Raw genomic sequence first — 17,201 nt, forward strand, 5'->3', positions numbered from 1 at the left:
CTGCTGCTAGCTTTCTCATTCCTTGTAGCTGATTCTTAAGAAGGGACCTGAAACTAATTTATTTACCACAGGAGAAAATGTGCCTTTTGCAGATGCTTCCTTATGCCCTTCTCTCGTAACTGAGGAAAAGTATGATGTTTCTTTGTAATTAAGAACATTTCTTTGGTGGGTGAATATTAAAAATCAACAGCTTAAAGGTCAGAGAATTTCCTTGAACAAATCATCACATGTACACAACATAAGAAACAGATCAACGCAGGATTGCTGTAGGAGTTCTTTCCTCCATATATTCTATTGTATTCACTTAGTGGACTTCAAAACTTTACTAACAGAACAATTTCCAAAAGGAACAAGTACTGTTTATGTGAAAAAAATGCATTTCTTCACTACAAATCAGTGGAAATAGTAACACAAAGGGTGAAAGAGGAAATGGAATATTCTTTTGTGGTACTGAGAGAAAAATAGTATGTTGTGAGGCCTCCCCCAGCATATTCTTAGGGCAGAAAATTCAAGTAAAAATGAAACTCTTATGTCTTTCTAAGCTGTAAATAGCTCCGTAGGTCTCCTGTGCCAGAGCAGAAGTGGCCAAATCTCCTTACACAGCAAGCTATAGCTCTAACTCTTCCTATGGCCAAGACTTACTTCCTATGCCTAAGAGTCATTGGACAAGAGGTCCCTTCCAACCTCAACCATTCACAGGAGACATACCACAGGGACTTAAAAGAGGAACAGTTCTGGAGTAGTTCAGGGACATGGGAAGGCAGACAGTGTATTGGTCCTTTGCAGTTTGGGAGGCTGGCTGCACCGCGGGGTTACGTGGCAAATTGGCAGTGTTCGTCTTGGCAGCCTTTGCTGGCTCTCTTTCTCCACCATAATGAAATACCCACCAACTTCCTCCTGGTATAGCTTAGCCGCAGATTGCATGACTTAATCTCTAGGATGGAACCTAGACTTGAACATTTTACAAGACATAAAATTGAGATATTGAGACACTGAGACTGCTTCACCTTGCTCTATAAAACAAAAGGCACATCCATTTTCCAATACCACTAATAAATAGTATTTATCACTTCAACAAAAATAAACTCCACAATGCTATTTTCTTGGTATCATACACACAACAGGTGAAAAGAAAAATCTGCAATTTGGACCTTTTGTTCTATACTGTTAGCACCAACCTTTAGCATGGTATTTCAAAACAGAATACTCCTAAATACAAAGTCACACAAATCGATTCAGTTGAGGCATACATATTCCACTGCTAATAGTGTTTCTTTTATCTGTCAATCAATTAACACATTAACATTATATTCTTCAGTATTATATTTGATACCTTCTGGACTCTCTTCTATCACCTAAGTTACAGGGTGATTCAACTCTCTACATATTTAGAAGCTTAGGAATTGATGTGAAGTTTACCAATCAAGAAAATCTGAGCTGCAAAACACAGAATTAGACACCTGAGCCCTGGAACATATCTAATTATCATTTATTTATAACTATATCCCATGAATTTTAAAAGTAGCTATTGTAAAATGGTTTGGAATGATAAGAGGAATAAATATTAAAAAAACCTGTTTTAGGCATATTGGAGGACATAAGCAATCTATTTTACATTCATTTTTAGTCATATTGTTGCACATGTAAATTCCAAGTACTGTTATTTTTTAGTTTGCATAAATCCATACATACAGGCAATGCTTACAGAAAACCAACAGGAAATAACAAAGATCTTTACATTAGACAGCCACATGTAATTGAGTGCAGTGGGGCAGTGTCACGAGAAAGGTAATTCTGCAGGACAGCATAACATTCTCATCATATCCTAGTTTGGAGAAATAGATTACCTAACCTGGCTTTTGAAGAAATCTCATTTGGTTGTTTTGGGGAACGCCTGACTAAGCTTCTTGACTTAACTCTAATACTACTTCTGATGTCTCCATCTTTGATTTTGCTTTTTATTCATAAATATCACCACACTAGGAGAATATTATCACACCACCTCTCTAATTTAAGTGGTTTGAGCAGCCAGATTAGAGATCTCTACCTTACACCGAATGCCAATTAGCTGTTTTACTAGTAAGTCAATTTTTGTGACCAATACAGGAATATTTCTTGCAGTTGCAGTGCTCATCATGCTTTAATTTACATCTCTACATTTCCCTAACAGCAATTAAAAAAGGAAAGAAATTTGTAACAAGAGGATATAAGGATAGGGTGAGAGCAGAGGCTCCAAGTGTATAAATACAAATGGTCAACTACTGGTAAACATAAATTCATGCACAATGAGAGGATGTTCTGTAGGGTGCCTAGGGCTCTGCACATTAGACAATACCTGGCAAGTTACCATGGTGCCAAGCATTATGAAAAAGTGTCCTCAGGCAGACCAGGGAGAAAGGCAAAGGGAGCTGTAAGAAAAGTACAGTGTGGTGCGATTACAGCTGCTCTGGAGGTCGTTCATTCAGAATGATGTAGAAGTGATCACTGAGACTGATTTTTCTTGCCTGTCACATATGTCATCAGACTTGTATATAGTATCCTAGAACCTGGCCTTCTATTATATAAAAATATTTTTCGCCTGCTACAACACAGTGGCACAGCGCAGGAGAATGGAAAGTTTTCTAGCATCTTTAAAAAATGTGAAGCTGATCCAAATAAGGACAATATAAACAATTATAAACTACAGGTAAAATGCAGAAATAAAAGAAGGCAGTCCAAAAATTTGTTTGAAATACACTATGCAAATTACATGGCAAGTACCAATTTTTTTCAAGTCTATCAGAATCAGATAGCATTGTATAAATGCAGTTCTACACTATGTCACCTCAAAAGAAATAGAGTAGAATTGGAAAAGGTATTGAAAAGGATGACAAGAATGATTAAAGGTATGAAATATCTTCTGGTTTATACAGTCATGCCATAAATATGGTGAATAGAGAACAACTTGTTACTGTTTCTTTCTCCATAAGAACTAGAGGACATGAAGTGAAAACAGCAGGTGCTAAATTCAAAGCAGACAAACATCTTCACATAACAAATAAATTATGCAACTTCTTGCACAAAACTTTGTGGATTTAAAGCATTTACATGGGTTCAAAATGAGACTGAATAAATCCACTGAAGAAATAGCCCTACAGGATTCAAAGTACAAAGAAAATTGTGAGCTTAAGAGTGGCTTAGCTACAGTTGGGTGGAGGCCTTAATTAACTGCATGCTTGCAATGATCTTATGTGTTCCACCAGAAAATCATTACTGGCCAGTGCCAGCGATGAAACACTGGGTATATGGTCTGGTATACTGGATTTCTGGTCTGATTCAGAAATACTTATTTCTCCCTTTCAGACACTTAGGTTTTCAGGGTGCAACATGAGTACTTTCCTGTATTTATCTAAGAGTAAACACCATAAAGATGGTAATTAAAACCACAACTTTTAAATGATCTACCAATATTTCATACGATCTAGAAGAAATATTCATAAATATAAGCTAGGGTGTTATCATAAAATAGGAATTCAATTCCACATTTATCCCCATAGTAATAATTCATGTAGACAGATAGAGGTATTGGAGAGGCTGGAATAAAAACAAGTAATTCTATTTTCCAGAAAGGAAAATAAGATTTATTTAAAGACACAACTTGTCTGAAGAAGGCTGCATCCCAAGTTACCTAAAGACACTCCTCTCTTTCTTATGTCTGTCCAAAATAACTGTGCCAGAATCTTTACTCTAATGCATCCACTTCCATTGTATCCTGTCTCTGAATCACTCCAATGGCTTTTTTTTTGTTATCAGATTATTTCTACTGAAGCTTCCCCCATGTCTGACAGAGCCACTGCCAGTCGGCTCCAAGATGGACCTGCTGCTGGCCAAGCCCATCAGCAATGGTGATAGTGCCTCTGGGAGAACAGATTTAAGAAGGGGGAAAAAACTGCTCAACGGCAACTGCAGATGGAGAGAGGAGTGAGAATATGTGAGAGGAACAGCCCTGCAGACCCCCAGGTCAGGGAAGAAGGAGGGGGAGGAGGTGCTCCAGGCGCCGGAGCAGAGATTCCCCTGCAGCCCATGGGGAAGACCATGGTGAGGCAGGCTGTCCCCCTGCAGCCCAGGGAGGTCCACGGTGGAGCAGATATCCACCTGCACCCTGTGGAGGACCCTACGCCGGAGCAGGGGGATGCCTGAAGGAGGCTGTGACCCTGTGGGAAGCCCACACTGGAGCGGGCTCCTGGCAGGACCCATGGAGAGAGGAGCCCACGCTGGAGCAGGTTTTCTGGCAGGAGTTGTGACCCCATGGGGGACCCACGCTGGAGCAGTGTGCTCCTGAAGGACTGCAGCCCGTGGAAGGGACCCACGCTGGAACAGTTCATGAAGAATTGCAGTCCATGGGAAGGACCCACGTTGGAGAAGTTCCTGAAGAACTGTCTCCCGTGGGAGGGACCCCACAGTGGAGCAGAGGACGAGTGAGGAGTCCTCCCCCTGAGGAGGAAGGAGCGGCAGAGACAACGTGTGAGGAACCGACCCCAACCCCCATTCCCCGTCCCCCTGTGCTGCTTGGGGGAGGAGGGAGAGAAAACTGGGAGAGGGGTTGAGCCGGGAAGAAGGGAGAGGTGGGGGGAATGTACTTTAAGATGTGGTTTTATTTCTCATTACCCTACTCTGATCTGACTGGTAATAAATCAAATTAATTTTCCCCAAGTTCAGTCTGTTTTGCCTGTGATGGTAATCGGTGAGTGATCTCTCCCTGTCCTTATCTCGACCCATGAGCCTTCGTTATATTTTCTCTCCCCTGTCCAGCTGTGGAGGGGGAGTGATACAGCAGCTTTGGTGGGCACCTGGCCTCCAGCCAGGGTTAACCCACCACAATCTACAAATTCTCAAAGGACTGCAAAAAAATAAGTGTTGCTACCATCAGAGAAAGCCACTAGTTTCCACAGCATCTGCAAGAACTGTTGGAAATAAACTACTCCCCTGTGCTTAACAGATGGCTAATCATTATCGGAAGCTCCTAATATCTCTGTAGTTTTTACAATAATTGTTTACTTCAGGCTTTCATTTTTTATTTACACTCTAATTGACAGAGTCAAGAGTTAAGTTACTGCTGTTACTATTAACTTAAAATTGAAAGCTGGATTTGCAGTACTATGATCTTATTAACATATCACAGTGGGAACAGAGAAATACATTGATTGGAAAAAAAATCAAACAAAAAAATCAAACATCAATAAGTATTGAGTTATCTGATCAAGAAATATACAGAAATACATAATTTTCTCACTACTTTTGTATATTGTATGTTGAGGGGCCTGAAATGAATACTGGATCTTTTCCACCCAACTCCAGAGAGTCCCTGTCTCTCAATCTATGACAGATCCCAGATTATTTTATGCACAAGTTAAGAAAGGGGAGGGGTAAAAACTTTACTCAGGTATCAGTGGTCATATGGACAAATTACTTACAGATGCATCAAATACATTATGGCATCAAGAAACTAATGCAGCTTATACTATGAATCCTTTACTAATTTTTAGATCATGGAAATAGAGCACCAGGGTAACATGAAGCAAGGTACAGATACAGCTGTTAATAAAGTGTCACAATAATTGCTGTGCCTTCCAGTGTTACCAGTTATGCATACGGATGTTGTTACCTCGTGATATTGAAGATGCTCCATCCATAATTACATATTATAGATCAAAGCTAATCCCAGTTAATATGTTATGAATATGAGAACTTCTCATCACTTTTTGACTTCCTTAAAATTTCAGTGATGGTGTCTCATCACTAACTTGTTTCCCCCCCAAAAAAATTTGAGGTACTTCAGGACAAAATTCTACAGATGCTTTCTCGATCACTTTTTCAACATTTCAAAATCTTTTTGCTACCCACTATTTAACAAACTAAACCAAACTAAAGAAAAAATAACCAACAGTATCTGTTGAAAAACATAATTTAGAGGACTGAGTACAATTCTCCAAGATATACTCCTTTTCTATGAAGATGAGCAAATTGTGTATGAATGCACACCTAAAAATTGTTCATATTAAATTTTTAAATTCTTTGTTTGAAATACTGTAATTGTAAACATAGTATGAATAGTTGAAAGACTTTTAGTGTTTCCATGAATTAAAATTTGCCATGTATTATTTTAGAACACATTTTTCATATGACTTTGTCATACAATGTCACCATATTTGTGAAAGCAGAAAGAATAATTTCTTATTTTATTTTGAAAGCTTAATTTAAATACACATTTTTAAAATGCTTCAGGGGTGAAAAGAATTCTTTGGTTTGATATGAAACAACGTTAAATAACTTAAATGAATTTTAGAAATCAGTGTTTCATTAATGGTGTAGTTAAATAGTTAAAGCCACTTGTCTTTTGATTCTAAAGAGTTGAAAGTCTGTGCAAAAATTTTAGGGACCAATTTGAAAACGTGTGCATTTCTTAGATATTGAAGAAATAAATGGAATCTTTTCTTTTAAACATTAATGAAAATACAGTGCCCAAAAATTTGATGTTTAATGTATAGGAAGATAAAAAAAGGATGCATACTAATGATATGCACACCATGCAAGCATATATTTACCTTCACAAAATGGAGAGGATCCTTCAAACTGCAACTGTGCATTCAGTTTGCAGGTTAATATATCTTGTCCAACAAGGGTGAAACCAGGATGGCACTTGTACTTCACAAAATCTCCTGAAAAAGTTATTGACAAAAAAGTTAAACCCCAAAAACCCTTCAAACAGAAGTATACCAAAATCTCAGGTGGAAGATGAAATATATTAATAGTTTAGTTTAATTAGAATTCAAGTGAAAACATAAGAAAGAAAAGGAGATACTACTTTTTCACCTATTTCAAAGTCATCATCTTCTGTAAACAAATCTGCATGTGGAACTGTGGGCGGAGGCTGGCACTTCTTCAGCTGATAAGCTGCAAAATTAAATGAAAAAAAGATTAAATACTGGTGTGTTAAGAATTATTTTACAGAAAATTCATTTCCTATTCATACTTCCCAAATTACCAAAGCTGCACTGAATCTCATGGTCTCTCAGTTACAACATTTTCCAAGTTAAATGTCATGACATTACATATTATCTAAAAAAAAATAATTTTTATCAGTATAGATAGTATATTACACTGCCTAGATAGTTAGAGATCCATTGTAGGATTCAATGCAGTTATGATGTTTATGAGGAGATTTTTGCAGCTACAAGGCTGATGTTTCTTGTGGCTGCCTTTCCACCATGTGATAGGGCTAATGGTTATAAATCACAGGTTACTTGGATTTTCTTGAAAATCTGTAATTACCTGTCACATACCTGGCATGTCATATTCACTCTTAATTTAAGCATACTTGGAGTTGATCTTTCTCAGGATACAGGTATATATATATATTTACTTTAAGAAGAAACACCAGTAATAATAATAATAATTTTATAAGTTACACAAAAAAAGCCAAAACACAATGCCGTTAAAACAAAATCTCTTCTCTACTCTTCAAATCTGTTTCAATAAATTGTGAGCAATCGCATAAGGAAGGTGACCAGTACAATGACTTGACATGTTTCTGAAATGGAGCAGAATGCCTACAACTGCTGAAGAAGCCATTTCTGGATAAAAAAATCCAAACCAGAGATTTAAGATTGTGATCAGAGTGCACATACTCTGAGAAAAACTCTCCTCTTCATGGAACTAAATCACAGTCAAGAACACAAATTGTCCTGGTAACTTGATAGTCCTATGCACTTGCTGGCTTTGAGAAGTTAAGAAACACAAAATGTTGGGACTCTGCCCTTATCTTCCACATAAGCTTCTACAGCCCATCACTGTAAAGCAATTGTACAAGGAGAAAAAAAAAAATACGTGGCGTTTTTCATCCACGGAGAGTTTCCAAGGATAGGGAGGAGAAAGCATATATGTTTTCCTGTGTACTTAACGTATTTGTATGGTGTTCCTGATAAATATATAGAGAGATATATATATACACACACAAAAACATACATGTAATTATTATATACATGTAATAGCACCAGTTTTTCTGGAGAACACCCGAGAAAAAAAGCTTTGCAACCTGCTTAGACACTTGTAATACCAAGTATCAAAGAAACAGACAGTAAGCAGGTTTCCAGCATTAACATTTTCCTTCTTTTAGGAGAAAAACAGAGACAAGAAAAACATCTCAGACTCTGAGTACTAGTTTCATAAAGACTTCCCCATGCAAATATGTACCTTCAGGTACTCTCTTTCTGTGGCATTTCCTCCTGTTCTTGTGAATTAATTCACCCTATCTTTTTGAATTATAGTCCAGAAGGCTAACAATCTTTCATTTAATATACATAGTCTGGGTGAATTAGTCAGAATTAGAACTAGAATTCAGCATTTCACTTCTGAGTTAGATCCCCAAGCTGCATGCCCCATAGCCCTGACTGTAACTTCAAAGTATTTTGCTGGATATCAGTCTTAAAGCTGTTGTTCAACCCTCCCACAGCATCCCATCAACCTTTCTGACCATGAGCCCTAGCATGGTCAGCCAGTGAAGAATTTTATTACAGAAGGTTAAAAGTAAGTTAACTAATAAATGGGCCAAAATAACTCAAAAAGTAAAAGCTTAATATTAGATAGCGATGATTAACATTAAAGACAATGTATTTTATTCAAAGACACAAATTAACGTTCTTAAGATCTTTTTAATGAGTTATTTTAAAAACTATTTTGTACTGTTATTTAAAAAAAGTAGCAAATCCATGAATCATGGTAAATTTATTTAAGATCATTCAGTACATCACAAAGTTAAGAAATATTTTTAAAATTCACTAATTGATTGTGGTAATTAGATGGTAATGATATAAAGCAAACTGACCGTGAAAATTGAGGACAAAGAATCCTCCTGTTGAAAAATCACTGTGAAATTTGAGGAGGACTTGATTGGTGGAACTGTAAGCTGTTTCCAGAGCTGTGTTCCCACTGAAAACTCCCAGCTGAGGCGAATTATGGTCAGGACCATCCCTAGGAAAGGAAACATAAAAAATCAGCTGAAGAAATACTGTATTTAACATTTAAATTATCAGTTTCTTTTCTTTGGGGAGCAGGTTAAATTTTTGACAAAAATGTTTGTCCTAATGATTCAAAATGAGTTTGTTTTCTTTTTATTTCTAGCAACACAGAATACTCTTTTTAACTTCAAAGCCTAATATTTTTGAGAGACCGGGAGTATTTTACAATAGCTTTTATATTTCCACAGGCAAGAAATTTATTGGCTGACTGAAATTTTCTCTGTCTGTTCCTGCCAAAGATTGTTATGTACACAGCAGCTGAAAAAAAGAATCTAGAAAACTCTTCTAATCTTATCATATTTCTAACATTTTTGACCCAGATCCTACAAGCCCTTATTCATGACTAACACTTACAGACGTGTGGAAGTTGCAAGTTACTCTTTTAAGTCATTTAAATTCATTCTAAAGACTCAAAGGTATCTCCTAAGGAAAAAAAAAAAAAAAAAGGAAAAAAAAGTTTTCTGTTTCTGAACAGTAGGATAGACACCCGAAGAGAAATATACTCCAGTAACGTCAGGCTGCATTAATTTTCAGTATCATCATATAGAACATTCAGGGCTGACCAGGCAGAATAAATAAATAAACAAAACCCCCCTGCTTTTATCACTGAAAAATGTTTTGAGCTCTGCAATGCTTATTTCTGGTCTTTTTGTATTTTACATATAATGAATCTAAACTGAATAAAACAGCTTTTGTGATACGTATTTTAGAAGGCTGGAGATTATCTAGAAGCTTGCTGAAAGCTGTTAGATTTTGACTTTCACTGTCTTTAAATCAGAGGGATATTTGTTCACCTCAGCTGTATTGTTAAAAAGCCAAGCATTAACTAATATTTGTCTATCTCAAACCTATCAAGATAATCTGTTCATAAAAAGAAAAATCCACTGTATGGACTATGGTTCAAGTTTTAAAAGAATGTGTGTCATGTAGATAAATTGTAAATACAACTTGTATTTTTAAAAATGTAATTTAAATTAATTATTCTTCTCTTGTACAGTTTTTCAGGATTATTCAGGCTTCCAATTTCTACTCTTGTATTAGTGACAACAAGAATAAATAAACTATGGGTGACTTGGCATAAAAATGTATTTTCTTCTTCCTACTGCCTTGAAAACAAGAGTGAAGGTTATGAATATTGAATAGGAACTTGATAATTTACTTAGGTTTTCATTTTAAATGTCTGATTCCCAGAGGAAAAAAACAAAGGCAAAACGAAAAGCTTTACGATTAAGATTTGACTTTTTATACAGAAGTGAATGGCATATACATGAATGACTTAAAATTACACTAAACAGCCTCCTCCCAGCAAATGCAGGAGCTATCCATTGCTGATACCTCAGAAAATAACTCTAAAGAAAGCATGCTTGTAATTCACGGATGATTGGGAACTGAGAGAAATCAGCTGTAAAACAGTTGTTTTAAAATCTTTATTAAAAGAATATAACAATTCAGGAATTCAGCACATACTTCAGCCAAACAAGTTCAAAAAGCTGACACAATTTTAGGACTTACTTAATTGCTTAGGCAAAAAGGGAAGTCATAGATACAGTTGGATCTTTACCAGTGAAGGCTTTTGTTTTAATTTAACATGCCAGACAGGACAACCTATGATGCATTTTAGACTTGGATTTATAGGTAATGCAAATACCAGAGGTAGCCAAACAGCAGTTCATAAAGTTATGCATCTCTATAAACTGACTGGATTTTCCCTGTATTACATGGACTTTAGTATTGGCCCAGGTGGCCAAGAAGGCCAACGGCATCCTGGCCTCTATCAGAAATTATGTGGCCAGCAGGAGCAGGGAGGTGATCATCCCCCTGTACTCGGTACACTGGTGAGGCCGCACCTCGAGTACTGTGTTCAGTTTTGGGCCCCTCACTACAGGAAAGACATGGAGGTGCTGGAGTGTGTTCAGAGAAGGGCAACCAAGTTGGTGAGGGGCCTGGAGCACAAGTCTTATGAGGAGCGGCTGAGGGAACTGGGGCTGTTTAGTCTAGAAAAGAGGAGGCTGAGGGGAGACCTTATCGCTCTCTACAACCTGAGGGGGGGTTGTAGTGAGGTGGGTGCTGGTCTCTTCTGTCGGGTGGCTGGAGATAGGACGAGAGGAAATGGCCTCAAGTTGAGGCAAGGGAGATTTAGGTTAGATATTAGGAAAAATTTTTTTTACTGAGAGGGTTGTCAAACATTGGAATAGGCTGCCCAGGGAAGTGGTTGAGTCACCACCATCCCTGGAGGTATTCAAAAAGCAAGTGGTCGGGGTACTTCAGGACATGGTTTAGTGGGCATGGTTGATGGTTGGACTCGATGATCTTGAAGGTCTTTTCCAACCTAAATGATTCTATGATTCTATGATTGCTGTCTAGAAAAAACTCACCCCAGACAGAAATTGGTACAGGAATAGTAGACTAGGTGGGAGATGGGAGCAGCTGACTCACACAGGAGTAAGTTACATCCTATATTCTGTGCAAACTGTCCTTTTGCTGAACCGTCTGTAGTATATATGAGAGCTAAGTCACTTTGCACATTATATGGGGTAAGGACCAGGGTTAGCCATAGATGAGAAAGTACGTAACAACTTCAGCATCATCGATGCCTGCTCTTGAGTGCAGTAAATTCTTATGCAAGAATTTAGACAGCCCTGAGACCTCTTCCTCCAGCTGAGGACACAAAGTTGAAATGGGTTTGGGTGGTAAGAAATACAAGTTCAGAGAAGGGCAACATACGTTATGAAGCTTAAAGACATAGAGGTACAAGGGCTGAAATCCTGGCTTCAGAAATACAGAGAGCATGTCTATCAGCATTATTAAGATATTAAGAAAATTTAATAAAATCTTAATTAATGCCTAAAGATGTCAAAAAGTTTTGCTACAACTAACATATTGCCTCATGTTTGTGGAAAATGTAATTAAACATAATGCAGATCATTACATCACTTTGACCTCACATGGCCTCACTTAGAAAACAGAGAGCTCAAAGAAGATCTGATTGATAGCTGAGTTAGAGTTTCAAAGTAATTTTGGAACAATATTTTTAAAGACGTCAGACAGTGATAGATAATATTTTTTTTTTTCATAGAATCGTAGAACTTGTTTTATGCTGTTCTTCAGCACATATGACAACCTAAAGAGCAATACTAAGCAAAAGCTGTAGCTTGGGACAGTAAGATCTGATAAATCAATCAGAAAAAAATCACTTTTGTTCTGAAAAAATTGCATACCAAACTGCAATGTAGTCATTCACAGGTTCAGTCTGGAGTAAGGTAAAGTTGATATAAATCCCATGGCCTGGAGGTACAATAATTAACCAAGTACAGTCCTTGGAATTTGGGTATTCATCTGGAAATCCTGGGGAATAAACTGTACCATTCTGAGCAGTCACATTATAGCCACAAGGAGCTGAAAAGAAAACAAATGAAAAATTAGTTGGAGAAACATACTTTTTCATGTTACAAATGGAATATCAACATGCTCCCAAATTCTAAAAGCTCCACAGGACAAGACGCTCTAGGTCTTAAAGACAGCATTTTTCCTTGGTTGGTTGCTTCTCAGAGACAGAAAGTATTGAAACTTCTGAGAAATAGTTCATCCTGATGTCTTTCAGATTTCATTTCTTTAAATCCATCCAAATCTACTGGGAATATTGCTTTTATACAGAATTCTTGAAACTAAGCACACATTTCAAAAGGGGCACCTTTTGCTTGCATTCAACATTAAGAAACAAATAAACAAGCAAACAAAGCTTGCATGTTTCCCTACAGCTGAACCCTAACTGAACTGGAACACAATTCGGGGGGGCGGGGAGGGGGGAAAGGCTGATTGTTCTTTCACTACCCCAAACCCAACCATTGTACTTTATTTCTGACAGTTTTTAGCCATGTTTAATGATACTTCAATTGCAGTTTGTATGCTGATTATTCTTATGACAAGTAAAATGGAGATAGGGACACAAATTAGCATACACTTGCTGAATGAAATATGTGGGCAAATCAATGCCATGAAAAGGTGGTTGAGTAATTCAAGGGTAGCAAATATGTAATAATGTGCTCTCTTTTGAGTCTCAGTTTGGGGGAATTGACTGATTATGGATGCAAGCATGGATCTGAGTAGACATATGGCCATTAGTGCAAACTAATGAGTCTCACTCATTAGAGTGAGACCTTAACCTCATCTGTGGGCACTCAGCCTAGCTCTGGAACTTTTCTTATTAGCTCTTACCATAAAGCTTATGTTATTATTGTCAGGGTTCCTGCAACTCCTTCAGACCCTCTTCATTTCTTTTTCACCTTTCAACAAGTGATGGAAAAGGAAAAAGGAGAAAGGAAAAGGGAAAAGGGAAGAAGGACTAAGAAATGCAGAAGGATGTCACATTTCCCATGTGGAAAATGTGTAGCTATATCATTGGGGTAGAAAGATCATATGGCTAGCCCTTTTTGGGTGAATTGTTTTAGTAATCACTGGATTTATAGGACAGGTTAAGGAGGCTTTAACCACTTCGCTTTCTTCATCCGTATCAGTACTAGCTAATATGATGCATTTAGCACATCTTTGCATCTTAGAACAGAATGGCATCTACTCCTGAACTACAACCCTTTAGTGCCCAACAAAAAGGAAACAAGCTAAGGAAAATGAAGAGTTGGTTTTATCTGTCTGAATCCTGGTTGCATGTACACGCCAAGGGCAGCTGGTAATGCCTATCAGCTCTGATGGTTCTATGATGAAAATGCGACTTGAGCCCATTTTTTCCTGTTCCCTAATCCCCTACATTTATGCCATGGTCAGATTGCCTGGTCTCAGAAATCTAGTCTGTTCTCTCAACAGTACTCCATGTTTACGGCTAAAAGACTGCTTTGACAAGTATGCTTACTACATTGAAATACACTTCCTGAGACTAATATAGTGACAAGTGGAAAATCCTTTAAGTTCTAGTTAAGATCTAGGATTTTTCTGATAGAAGTTTTATACTTAAATATATTTTGAGTTTATTATATTTTTTACAGATTTATTAATGTTGTCAACGATTGCATATATTTTTTTATTTTGCCTCCATTATTCTCTAATACTCTACAAAGAATGCAGATGATTGATTTTTATCTCAGTAAAGATAGTCTAATTCCTCTTATATCATTGTTAGCCATGACAGATCAATAAATTGTTTCAGAAAAAAAAAGGTGTCACAGATAACAAAACTCTAATAGAATAAGCAATACACACAGCTGATACTAGGCTTTCTCCAAAGATCCTTAAAAATCACAGGAGACAGAAAATTAAACAGAAATAACAGGTTATATTTCACACAAGACAAAAATAGCTTTAGTTTGAATAAACAAATCACTCTAAATTAATGAAGTTGTTATATTGCAGAGAAGCTTGTCTTGTGAAAGTTCATATTATAAACCTGAAACTCATCTACCTCAAGGACAACGTCAGTTATGAACTTGGGGATGCCCATCTTCAGCCCTATGATACAAGAAGTTTAACCATGTCATCCTTTCATCACAGAGCATAAAGCCAACAAATCTGTCTTCTGAATGGGAACAGAACTGTGTAGACCAGAGGCTTAGTTTACTAGCTTAAGACAGATAACTGAATGACCTAACGGGTGCTAGACAGCCATACACCACAGAACTCAGATGACTTAGGGGAAGAAACCAGAAAAAAAATCCTGAAGTTCTAGCTATAGTGCTCTAAGTGGCAACCACCAGCCTTACAATTATAAAAAAAATTGCCCATGAAATCTCAGAAAGTTTCAAATTTTTAACAATTCAGTATAAAAAAATGAATATATTTACAAAGTGCTGTTTTGCTGGGGCAGGGCAGGGGTGTTTGAATTCATTCTGCTGTTGGCAAGTACCTGCAGTTTAGCTAAACATTACAGGCACACTCATATTCTCTCGTATGATCAGATAAACCCTGAGATTTGTTTTCACAACACTAACACAGATCTTCAGTGAGATTCCTTAGAAGGGCAAGCTTCCAGCCTCAACACTACCATTTCCCAGCTTTTCTTTATTATTGTTTTCCCTGTCTACTGACGACCCTGATATTACTCAAGAGGCAAAAACCCAAACCAACCCAAATGAAACAATAAACCCACAACATTTCTTCAGCATAAAGGGAGGAAACTCTACAACTAGACTGGAAAAATTCTATTAGTTTAGGACTTCTAGCAATTTGACATCTCCTACTGTCTTCCTAGGTTCAAATGTTTAGAAAAAACAGCACTATCAGGAGCCACCTAGTCTAACTGTTCTTATCTTCCCCCAGGTCCCAGGATTTTTTCCTATTAATTAAATTGGAAGTAGCATATCTTTTGTTTCTCTAGGAAGAACTAATATACAAAAATTTGAACATAGTAGATCAGGTGGCTAAAAAAATCAAACTATGATTATACAGAACATAGAAGTGGGGCAATTTTTAATGCCAGTAGACAAACAAAATATTCTGCTTCATGTTTTTGAGAGAGACCTGCACTATGGTAATTCCCTTAGTCCATATGAGAAGCTTGAAAGGGTACTGAACATTTTTCTAGTACTACTATAAATCCAAAGAAATCATGGAATACAGAAGATATATGGAAAGGATGAAAAGCCCTTAACAAGTAAAACCCTAGCCATGTAGCCCAGTAAATATAGTTATGCACTGCTAATAACAGTCCGTAGACTTTGTGTTAAGCTTACAAAACAGGCCACAGGCTCTGTCAGGTTTTTTATGGACTTGTTCTGGCAGTCTGGAGACTTGTTTTAACTTGTAATTATCTAATGATCATCAGGTAACTACTTACTACTTCATTTTAGCTTTGTACAACTGTGTGATGTAACATGATATATATATATATGTATATATAATTCTGAATAAAAGAGAGTGATAACAAATAGGTTTTCTCTATAGAATGAACTTCTTGTAGCCCTTCTCCCAGACTGAGACCATTCACCTTAAGACATATAGGTACTGGAAGAGTGAGTGTACACCAGAGAAAGGGGTAGATATTAGATGTTTGTCTGTATATCATTCTAGCATTACCTAATTTAAAATATTAGTAACACTGTAACTGTACTAATAATAATCCTTTGATTAGACTGTTAAGATTTTCTTTAGAATAACATTAAAGCCTTGGCTTTGTATCTATGGCATGTTCCTTTTGCCCATACCTATATCCTGAGTGTAACAGACTGGTGAGGATTCAAGCAACCTATCTCATAACTTGGATGCAACAAATTCTTACCAATATATTTTGGCAACAGTGGAAAAGCAAGAACATCTACAGATAATAATAGCAGAGACACTGTCACGATGATTTTCTTACTTGAAGGGAACAAACAGAGAAATACCAGGTGTTTTCAATATTCTTGAATCACAGACCTATTTTCCACATCTTACACACAAATATTCATAAACCTTTTTTTTATTAATCATTTATGGGTGACATATTCATTGTCAGATTTCCATGGGACAACTGCACAGACAACCCAATGTATTCCTCTGAAGCAGCGTCAACTTTCTTTTGTGAGACACTACCAGATCTCTCATTTCTCTCAGCCTTCTGAAGTATATGCAATCCTCTGTAGAAATGGTTTGATCTGAACTTCTAAGAATACTGGCCATAGCTAGAAAAGTGATTGAATTCTTCCATTGATTTTGCTCTCAGACCAACTGCCAAATTCCAATGATCAGAGACCTTATAGCCATTTGTTTTCCTTATTGCAAAAACATTTATATGTCATAATAATTTTTCAGCAGTGCTAGACTGAGCTTTAATGTAGAGAAATGAATTTTTGACAAAGCAAGTAGTGTGCTACCTGACAGACTGAGAAAACTCTGCAAGCTCAGTCAAAACACTAAGAAACCTGCTCTTTAGTCAGAAATCATAGCTATAAATGTACACAACTGCACACACAATGGAGATGCATGCATTCAGGCCGCAGCTGTGCTGAGCTGTGCAATGTAGATGCCTCTGGGCAGGTTTGGAAGGTAGGATTCACATCCAAAGGAATGAGGACAAATGTACATTCTCAATTACAGCCATGTTAGTAACAGAGAACAGAGGAATTACTTCCTTGAGTTAGGAATGAAGATAAAACTACTGAATTAAAACTAACTGGATGGGGAGACAGGGAGAAGAAAGAATGACTTCATGTCATTATAAAC

At 37.1% G+C, this 17,201-nt stretch overlaps 1 protein-coding gene across 1 annotated transcript in view; it reads right to left on the reverse strand.

The window, feature by feature from the left end:
* Positions 1 to 17,201, reverse strand: part of CSMD1 (CUB and Sushi multiple domains 1) — a 1,244,186-nt gene that overhangs the window by 123,350 nt on the left and 1,103,635 nt on the right. Inside the window, exons 43-46 of the mRNA XM_052809685.1 lie at positions 12,275 to 12,452; positions 8,864 to 9,009; positions 6,853 to 6,933; positions 6,585 to 6,698 (exon numbers count right to left, since the gene is read on the reverse strand). Coding sequence (XP_052665645.1) covers positions 6,585 to 6,698; positions 6,853 to 6,933; positions 8,864 to 9,009; positions 12,275 to 12,452 — 519 coding nt within the window. The remainder of the gene's footprint in view (positions 1 to 6,584; positions 6,699 to 6,852; positions 6,934 to 8,863; positions 9,010 to 12,274; positions 12,453 to 17,201) is intronic.

This window comes from Harpia harpyja, chromosome 15 (genome assembly GCF_026419915.1).
Source record: "Harpia harpyja isolate bHarHar1 chromosome 15, bHarHar1 primary haplotype, whole genome shotgun sequence".
Classification (NCBI taxonomy): domain Eukaryota; kingdom Metazoa; phylum Chordata; class Aves; order Accipitriformes; family Accipitridae; genus Harpia; species Harpia harpyja.